Source organism: Drosophila pseudoobscura, chromosome X, assembly GCF_009870125.1.
Source record: "Drosophila pseudoobscura strain MV-25-SWS-2005 chromosome X, UCI_Dpse_MV25, whole genome shotgun sequence".
Taxonomy (NCBI): domain Eukaryota; kingdom Metazoa; phylum Arthropoda; class Insecta; order Diptera; family Drosophilidae; genus Drosophila; species Drosophila pseudoobscura.
The window spans coordinates 45,506,278-45,516,851 of record NC_046683.1 but is presented as its reverse complement, the minus strand read 5'-3'; the positions used below and the strand labels follow the sequence as shown (position 1 = coordinate 45,516,851).

At 43.8% G+C, this 10,574-nt stretch overlaps 1 protein-coding gene across 1 annotated transcript; it reads left to right on the top strand.

Annotated features, from left to right (window-relative positions):
* The first annotated feature begins 9,053 nt into the window (after positions 1-9,053).
* LOC4813645 (uncharacterized) lies at positions 9,054-10,106 on the top strand. Its single transcript, XM_033382899.1, has 2 exons — positions 9,054-9,176; positions 9,247-10,106. Exons 1-2 carry the CDS (start codon positions 9,174-9,176, stop codon positions 9,922-9,924), a joined length of 681 nt encoding a protein of 226 aa, XP_033238790.1. The 5' UTR covers positions 9,054-9,173; the 3' UTR covers positions 9,925-10,106.
* The last annotated feature ends 468 nt before the right edge of the window (positions 10,107-10,574 follow it).

Genomic DNA, 10,574 nt, shown 5'->3' with positions numbered 1-10,574 from the left:
ACAATTGTTTTGCCCGGATTTTCTCTTAACCCCTTCTATTTCAATCTTTTCCCCAGCACTAATTTATGCATTTTAAAAGCATATCAAATGCTTACGTGGAGCCGGAATGGAACGAAGCGAAGGGCAGGGGAGGGGAGTGGACTGGGGGCGGCTATCCAGCTATAGCCAGCAAAGAGGATATTCAGAGAGGGAATTGTAATTTGACTTTTGTGTCTTTGCTGTGCACATATGCGGAAAAATGCAATTTTTCACACGCTGCCATTGTAGCAATTGAAGGAAGAGCTTTTGCACAAAATCTCCTTTTCTTCCCTTTCTCTTTTTTCCACCAGCTGCTGGGTAATCAATAGCCCCTGGTACTCTACAGAGTTAGTCTCTCTAAGAAGTATTTTCGGTGGTAATATATGGTCATATACGATTAATAGCAACATATTTCGAGTCTCACATACATACACATATGTACTTTTTATATTTATTTAAAAAATTTCAAAAATTTAATACATGACTTTTACATTTACATTGACATACGCGGAAAGCATGTGACACTTATGTATTTCTACACGGTATTCTACATACATGTGCCCAAAAGTATGCAATGTTTAACTTTTTAAGATGGATGGAAACTTGTATTCGTGTTTTGTTAATCAATGATTTCATAAAAATAAGAATTGTCTGAAAACATTAAGCTTCAATCACTTCATCTTGAGTTTCCGCATGAAAATAGCTGGAATTTCATACCTCAATATAAGTTTATTTTTCAAACTGAATGTGCACGCTGCCTCGATTCCAAATTCTTTAGCTTCTCGCTAAAAAATAAGATAAAAAATAAGAACTACTTATAGTAGGAAACAAACATAAATAATAATCGCATAAGATTCGTCGAGACTCCGAACTTTATTTATTAACTATTCTGAAAACATTTCGCCTGGAAATACTATCACTGAATATCTGAGCTGGATTCACAATCCATCAGTCATCTTTCAATTGCTTCTGAAAAAGCAGCCACAATTGGAAATAATATTGTCAACCTTTTGGAGAAATCATATGAATATCGTTCTCCTCTTGTGAAAATTGGATGTGATGGAACTGCTTTCAGCACTGGACATAAAAACGGAAAGAAACCTTACAATAGACCGTACAGTGGATAGTTGCATGAGAATGAATTACCACTTGGCTATTTCTTTACTTCTGTGGACGGTATCACAACAGGCCTTAAAAGCCTTACTGGCAACATAGGCAAAGTGCTCGATTGCTTCAGCAATCATTGTCTCACAAATCTCGCCGAGGCCGAGGGACCCTGAGACATTCTGGTTAGCTAACTTACGCGAATAGGATTACTCGTGTATATATCGGAACAGCTAAGCCAACACAATCCTTACAGGAACTGGCCAATTTCGTAATGTAGCTGGTTCGGCTAAGATTTTTTGGCAAAAGATGTTTATATTTGAGAGATGGACTAAAGAGCATTGGTTTGAAAAGGCATGCACAGAAATTCCTTTTTCACACATCCAGAAAATATATTATTGGCCCTGTTACAAGATGATGCGTCTAATAGTATGAGAGAACTGATGGAATACTGAAGGCGCGAGAGGAGAGCCTGCAATGAAAATTATGTATAGAGACAACAATATTGACAGCTGAGTTTAATCAGGCACTCATTCCATACAATTTAATACTTTTCCTGCCATATTTAAGCTGTGAAAAGATGAGTGAAGCTTGTGTTGGCTTCATTGTCTTTTTGAGGACCAGAAGCTGGGGATGGGTTCATTCGTATTCGAATAAAAGGAAGAAGGGGAATACCAATGTTTGAGACAAAACAATTGTTACTCCATCCTAATGTTCGTGTCCATTTCGTTTTATATTTTAATCAGCTTTCGGAAATTAGATCCTAATAATAAAATGTTCATGTTATAAGAGAACAGGGCCCGGATACTGCATTCAGAGCCGACCATGGAACGGCCCTCGTCCTCGTAGACCGCGCAGCTTATTGCTAATTGAATTCAAATTCTTCTTAAATGAAATTGTTTTGTTTCCCTGTTCCATCGTTGTTGTTGTTGCTGTTGTACGAAACTGCACCGCAGGCAAAAACAAGGATACCTTGCTCGATTTATATCCTCCGAAAATACATACACATAAGGGAGAATATAGTGGGTCAGCCCCCCCTCTGCCGGTAGGTATTATGTATCTAATCGAGCATGCAACATACATCTATAGCGTCATATCCTCGCCTTTTATGCCCTAGCGAAAGAATATTATGTTTTGGACCACTTTTGTACCGCTATATCCGATAGAATCGATAGATAAACCAGATATTTCGAAGAAAATTGAAGATGCTCCAACCAAACGCTACCAACGGCAGTCAAATTGAATGGAAATCGACTGACTATTATATCATACCGCAACGAATGAGCTATCTTCTCTTCGCGTTAAAAGTGTAGTTCAAGAGTCGTGGGAATGTCTGTCTTGTATAAATGCTGACGAGTGGCCGATCTCTGGCCCCCATTAAAGCGCTATATTTCCATTCGAATGCCGCTTCCACTCCATCGAATCGCAAGGTTCAATGTAGGCGCGTGGGCTGGACATGGGCGTGTGCGTGGGCGTGGAGGGGGGGTGTCATTCCGAGTATGCAATGCAATTTGCGTTACAATCGCGCTCAAATAAAATTTTGGCCTAAAAGTATCAGATTCGATGCAATGAGAGCTGCACTGAAAGGTGAATAAATAAACAATAAATGCTCGGCAAGGGCTATGGGATTAGGGTAGGATTGTGGGAGGATGCGCCTGCCATTTTGGCCGCTCATTGCGCGCGCTCTGCGTTTGTGGTTTCATTTGTGAGTTTTAATTAAATACGTTTAAATATTTGTTATTTCCGACAGACAGAGAGACAGAGGTGGGGGCAGACAATGCAAAACCAAACCAAACCAAACGAAACGAAACCGAAGCGAACAAGCATACCACGAGCGGCATGGATGATGGTGGATGGAGGAGCGGACTGTCATCCGTCCACCTGGTAAATATTAGCGAAAAATTAGGAAAGTATTTTAAGCGCAACATGTTCGTCCTGCGGCTTTCAACATCAAAATCCCCCGTACGCGCACCGCACCGAACTGCACCACAGCAGGGAGTTCCTGTTGTCCAGGGTCCCGCGCATCATTTGCAAAAGTTTTCGGTGCGTGTGCATTTCATTTATTTATAAATAATGCATAATTAATTTAAAGTGCGTGCGTAAAATTGTTGTTAAGTGCTTAATCCTGTAAAACTCACGGAGAGCAGCAGGAAGCGGAACATCGACGTGAACGCGCAATCAAGGGCAGCGCCCAAGAGCGCACCGGATATTGATTTGCATTTTGCATGCATATTCCATAAGCCTATAAACTATCACTAAATCGAAAGAGCAGAGCCATGCGGGAGGGAGGGACGGTAGGGTTCCGCTGCCTCTGAGAGTTTTCCATTATTTATTTGATATTTATTAGTCAAGTTGTGGGCTGAAACGGCACTGCAGATTGCTCATTTATTTCATCACAAACATTTCTGTTTTCCAAATCCAGTACTTGACAGCCACAGCCCTCTCTATTCTACTCTTCAAACCAATTAACTGAAATTTCAAATTTTCCAAATAGAATATAAACCAAAATTGCTAATGATTCTGGTTCCGTCATTTCCGCGCCACCAAGCCCCCGCCCCCGAAGCCTACCACCCTCCACCCTCCACCCCATTGCCCAATGCAATTTGAATCCGCAGTTTTGTCAAAGTCAGAAAGTTCAAAATTTTACATGCGGTCAGAAAATCAAATTAACTTTTAGCGCGTATACATTTTGGCGCGACCACAGCTTGGTAATAGTCTAAAAAAATTTAATATTAAATGAAATAGAGGGGCTCGAAATGAAGCGACGGGGCCATGTGCATATAATAGGCCGATCAACATCAATTAAGAAAATAATCCCCGCATTATTCGAATGGGAAAGCGAATGCGACTGCCATTGCGATTGCGACTGCGATTGCGACCAGTGGAAGGATGTGAGTGCGAGTATATAAATATTGTTTGACATCGACGAGGGCACAAAAAATTGTCATCTCCGGAATCAGGGGAGGAGCGAATTGGGGAATTAAGCCAACATTTTCCACATATGCTAAGCGTGTGGAAAAAAATGGGAGCAGACCATGTTGTGCGGTCGTAATGATGACGCTTCTGGCCAAGCGCATTCCGGATGTTGGTATAAATGACGACGATGATGATGACAGGTGCTACATACAAGGACATGACATTTATGAACTCGGATCCTTGCACGGAGCACGGAGTACGCTTGGATGGTCCGCTGTTGAGTTGCAGAGGGGATAATTATAATGGAGGGCCATGGGGGGGATCTATTTTACGCAAAAACTGGGCAAGAGTTCTTGAATCCTCATACAGTGATCCCTTTTACCGTGCATACATTCACTTTCAATTAACATTTTGAAGTATTTTCAACATTTTCCACACTAATTGCATTTTACGTGGCTCATCAAAACAAAAACAGCACCAACTAAATAAATACACACATTTTCTCTCTATTTATTTGCGCACAGCAGGTGCTGTTGATAAAACAAACAAAAATGCGTGCTATATACTGTTCGAGCAACCACACAAACACACACAAATACTGTTGCATGGTTCGCACCTCTTGATTATTGTACCCGGGTACTGGGTACTCGGCAGAATAGTAGTTCAAGGGTATATATATTATTCGTAGATCGGAATCGGGGTTGGGAATCGATCAGATAAAAACCTTGTGCCATCATCAAACTATTGGAAATATCGAAGACGTGAACTTAAGAGAGCTGTTCAATAAGTTTGACTTTTAGAATTTTCCACCTCTTAAATGATTAGGACAATTCTCCATGTGTGGAAAGGCATTTATCAATAGACTCCTGTCAAAACTTGAAGAAGCTGCGCCTTTTGGATTGTCTGTTTGACAGCCTTTGATGGCAGACTTCCTCGTAATTTGAAGAGAAAATGGAAAAACGTGAATTCCTGTGTGTTTATTAAGCATTTTTTTTTACTTACTGAATATCGTTGTGGCTGTACAAGCACAAAGCATACCGAACATCCTGGATTCCCAGTTGAGATCTTTGCACCCGAAAAAAGTGAAAACACTAACGATATGGCTTTAGCCGATCCGATGTTGAAAAAGGGAGAGATTGTGGAAGCCATAGGTAGTTTATTATTTGTGTTTCAAGGCCCCTTTTGAACCAATATGGCTAAGATATGAAAGTTTAGCTGGATTATATATCTAGAATCCGGAATATTATCTATTTAAAATAGATAAGAAATACTTATACACCCCATTTTAAAGCTTAAGGGGTCGGGACGTCCATTGTGCTTAGGAAAAGGCGCTTACGTACACGTGTGGTCCAGTGATCGGCACCAATTAAATACAACTTTTTGTTTCATTTTTCCCGCTGTCTACGCACACAAGCCGCACTGTAAGTTTCGTTTGATTGTAAGCCTGCAGGGGGTATCATTAAGTCGGTAGGTTTCCGTGTGACGGTTCTTGTGGACGCAGCACTTGCAACAAGCCCAACAAATATATGTGCGGAAAGCAAACATGGCCATAAAATCGCATTTGGCATTTTGTGTAAATCAAATCAGCAGAGCGGGAAACGGAAACAAAAGCCCGAGTTAGGGGCCAGGACGCGGGTGGAAAGGACTTTATGTTTTTTGATGACCATAATGAAAAGATCAAAAGGCCATAAAATGCCGGCTCCCGTGGAGGGCAGTAACAAAAATATATCAACGACATGTGTGGCATTCAAAAAGACAAAAAAGAGATGCATAAAATTTTAAATGCAAATACGCAACTCACAAAAAAATAAAGGTGGAAAAAATAAAAGTTATCATATAATATGGAGAGTAATGGGGCCATTAAGTGGGTTATGCCGATGGGTTATAAAGTGCCGGGAGGATAAATGTGCGCGTAGATAGGAGTAACCCCCAATGCGAAACTCTCGCACCCAATCGCCTCTTCATTAATGCAATCCTGGCTTCAACTGTTACCAGCAATGTTACCCCATTCGAAAATCCTCTCGACTTTGACCAAATTAGTACGCTTTGGGGCGGGTGGGGGCACAGTGCGAAAACTCAATTTGCTGCTGAAACGTCTCCACAGCTCGGTGGATCCGATTAGGGTTCAGGGAGGCCAGGGATAAGAGCGGGGGCGGGGGCAGAGTCCGACTCTCCGTTCGAGTTCCATTTAGTCTCGTCAACTGCCATCAATTTGACTAACAATATTCACGCCAATTAACAAATTAATTGCCTACTTTGCTGGCTGCACTTGAAGGCAGCAAACACACAGATACAAGCACACACACAAACGCACACACGAGCACACTAACACACACGAACACAACAAACTGTGCACACTTGCTCTCAGGCATATTCCCAATGGCGTCTTAGTTTTATGGGCAAACACAACACAGCCACAAAGCAGAAACGTTAATGAAATTTCTAGCCCAAGCGGCGGCGCTACGGTATTCAGCCCACAGGGCAGACAAAGGGGTGGGGCTGGGTTGAGAGGAGGCAGGGCCAGCCAAGGGAGTGCCAGTTGTGCAACCTCTGCCCGGTAGGTGGCGTATTTGCAAAGCTTTTAATATAATGACACATTATCATGGCGTAGGCTGCGGCAATGTCAAAGGCAGGGCATACACACACACACACACACACACACATTTGCATGGGTGATGCATGGAACAAATGAGCTCACGCATAAGCAGATAAAGAGAGAGGGTGGGGTGGAGTATGGAGTATGGAGTGGCAGGAACGCGGGACAGAGATGCACTTTCAACCGTTTGTTCGCATAGGGTATCATAGGATACGTGCATGCAATACATACATCTGGACCCTTGATCATTCTGGACTGCATATTCAACTAAAATTCATGTGTATAAAGTACTGTAAGAGATTAACAACTGAATATTGAATACCTTTTCAATATTTAAATAATACTCTCTTCATCATCAGCATTTTACCTCGCTAAGATTGGTCGTTGGATCAATGAGATCAGAGAGGTATCGACTCAGAGGGAGGGTATCTGGGCCCCTCCCATCGAGTAAGGCTAGACTTTTCCATTGTGCTGGTATGCTCTCTTGTCGTTGTGTGCCCTCCCATCACCCCACCTCATTCTCTGCACTTTACTGTCGATTTATTACTGTTATTTCTGCTGATTTTACGCATACGACCTGTAGGCCGAACTGGCCCGTTCCAAAAGGCGTTTTAAATTGGCTAAAAAACCGAAAAACAGAAAAGGGGAAGTGCAAACAGTATGCTCCCCTCTTTCGCATATGCTCGTCGCTTATAAAATATGCAGCAGCAGCAACGCTTGTTACAACAATGACAGTATCAACAACAACAACAATTGCCACAGCAACATCAGTGGCATCCATTTAATTTCGTTTTAATGCACAACATACATATATCCCCACGAAGGTGTCCTGGCCGATTGCCGAGAGCACTGCCGGCCATTGTCCTTATGCCGAGCGCAAACAATTGTACTTTATCCAGCAATCAAATGATTGCAAAAGAGAGGGCCACAGAGAGGGGTCACAGGACAGGACAGGACAGGCCAGAACAGGACGGGGGCTACGGCAATTAAATGGCAGAAGTCTGTTTAATGCATAATTTTTGGCCGAGTTGCATATTACTCATGTTGTTGTTGTTGTTGTTGTTGTTACTGCCAGCCCTGCCGATTGTCGCTGTCATCATTTGTATTTGCCTGTTGTCTGTGTTTGTCGAGTGCCAATCGAAATTTTATGGCACCACTTAGCGGACAAGAAGGGCAAGGTGCTGATGCTTTCAGATACCCTTTCAGACACATACCATGAAATATACCATTATACCCATGAAATATATACCAATCAAATATGACTTCAGTACTCCCAAAGACTTGGTTTTCATCGCTTTGCTTCAAATAATTGCCTAAAAAAGTCTCCATCGAAACATACAGTCTATAGGATGTGGTCTGCTCTTCGTTGTCAAAGATAATAAACATTATTCTCAGAATTCGACTGTAACACCCATTCATATCTTTCAAATGTATGGATAGTTTAAGTGGAAATTATAGAAATTTATAGTTACATATATTAAATTAAATCTAAGGCAAATACAAATCTTTGCGTGTGATAATGGCTGGAATGCTATATAAATAGCACAGAAGTTTGCCAAAAATAACCAAGAGTCTCTTAGTCTTTAAGGGGGGCACCATAAGAATAGACACTGTGGGAGGGATCTCTGTATACCAATTCTCAGATATTCTTTAAGGACTGCCACATTGTTCGCTCGTCATTGCAATTAAATAAGAATAAGAATTCGAAAAAGATTGACAAAACGTTGCCATTGTCCAAGTAAGCTATCGATCATTATAAAAAGCCGCCTCAAGTGGCCCTCGTCCGAGCAGGAAACAAATTTGCCGAATGTGTAGCAATGTTCAAGGTCGGAGAACATCTCAAGAGGCTGTGCCAAGATGCTTGAGCAGAGAACTCGTGAAGTGGCTAAAAATGAGTGGTGTTGTCCGTACATGGACTGCTAGAAAATGTGGGAGTCCAGGAGGAACGCATTCCTTGCTGATTTTTATAAGGAAGACTGCAAGAAAGAAAACCCCGACAACAGTTGCGTGTGCATCAGTCGATAGCTTGGAAAACCATGGTTCCATCCACATTACCATCATCGAAACATTCACAAATTATGATTGCGATACTCGTCCAAGATGTGGAGAGACACTTCAGAATGAAAACCAGATCCAAAAATAATTTTACTCAAGTGCGTGGCCGAAAACGAGTCGAAGGCGGACGGACGGGACGGGACGGTCCACGAATAGAGTACGTCCAAACTGATTTTTGGTTGCCAACAACCAGTCGAAGGCATCGTCATCGTCATCGTCATCGACATCGCCCAAGTGGGTAATAGAGTCCGCTGATGGCTTCGATGTATGTACAATGTACATACACTTGACTTGGCTCCATATTACGTTGATTGTTTCTACCACGGAGATTGGTAATAAAACCTGATTTCGATCGGGGATTTCGCTATAAATACGCAACGCGATTCGGAACAAGACATCATTGGGTTCAATACCTTCGACACAGTAACATCTTCAGTCAGTTCGAATATAGTTTGCCAATCTCCACAAGAACTATAGCTTCAGAATGGTGAGTGAATCCACACTTGGGATCACACTTGGAAGTAAAAAACTAACCTTCCTCCCCATTTTCTCTATAGAAACTCTTCATCGGTGTCCTCTCTCTGTGCCTGGTGGCCATCGCAGCTGCCCAGTCGGCCGATCCGGCGGCTTTGGAGCCCTCGGCAGAGTACCTGCCCCCTGTTGGCGACGCCGAGGCCGCTAAGCTCTCCGAGGATGGCTACCGCTACAAGACCGTGCGCCGACTGAAGCTGCGCCACCGCCGCGAGGTCCCCAACCAGGAGTACCTGCCGCCAGTGGACAACGCACCCAGCCAGGAGTACCTGCCCCCAGTCGACGCTGCTGCCATCGGCGACACCAAGGTGGCTGATGATGGCTACCGCTACAAGACCGTCCGCAAGCTCAAGTTCCGTGCCCGCCACCGCCGCGATGTGTCCGAGATCGCCGAGCCCAGCAACGAGTACCTGCCCCCCGTTGAGGTGTCGCTGGCTCCTGAGCTGAAGACCGTCCTGGGCGATGATGGCTACCGCTACAAGACCGTGCGCCGCCTCAAGCTCCGTCGCCACCGTCGTGAGGTCGCCGTCGCTGCCGAGGAGGCCTCCGCCGAGAGTGCCCCCAATGGTGAGTACCTGCCCCCGGCCGAGGCTGCCGCACCTGTCGAAGCCGAGCCCAAGGCTGCCGCTGAGGAGGGAACCGAGCTGGCCAAGGACGGATACCGCTACAAGACCGTGCGCCGCATCCGGTACCGCCGCCACTAAAATTCTGGACACGGACTGAGGAATATTGAACCAAATTGATCCTGAAAGTACACAGAGTAGAGCCGGGGACCGGCCCCTGCCCCCTTCCCGGCTGACTCGACAGCAATCTTTTTTTTCTCCCAATATACAGACTTTCAATTGTCCCAGCATATGGAATAATAAAATTTATTCACGAAAAATCAGTTGAAACCGAGTTGAATATTTTGTTCGCCGACTGCTGGCTGTTGGTTGGCTCTCCTCAATCATGTGGCTTGCCAAGAACCGAGAACCAAGAACCGAAGTAAAATTAACATATTTTCTAAATTGCACATTAAATAATATCCATATAGGAAAAAACGGAGTACGAGAGAGCGAGCAGAGCCAAGCCAATGGCTGAAATGGAATTGAAATCAATGGCCAAGTAATGGCCAAAAGGAGGCGGAAAGGCAAAAAAAAGAAAGGAAAAAAAAAACAGAGACGAGAAGCAAGCGAATGGAAGGGAAAAACTTTTGGCCTGCGCCAAAACGGGGCGAAATTCTATTTAGAAATGAAGTGTGCTCTTTTAGGCGCACCAGCATCCACCATCCACTCAAAGTGCAACGACTCCCCCCCCCTCGGAACCGACTCCGCGACTCCTCGACAGGCTGCTCGACTGCTCCAGCATCTTTTTA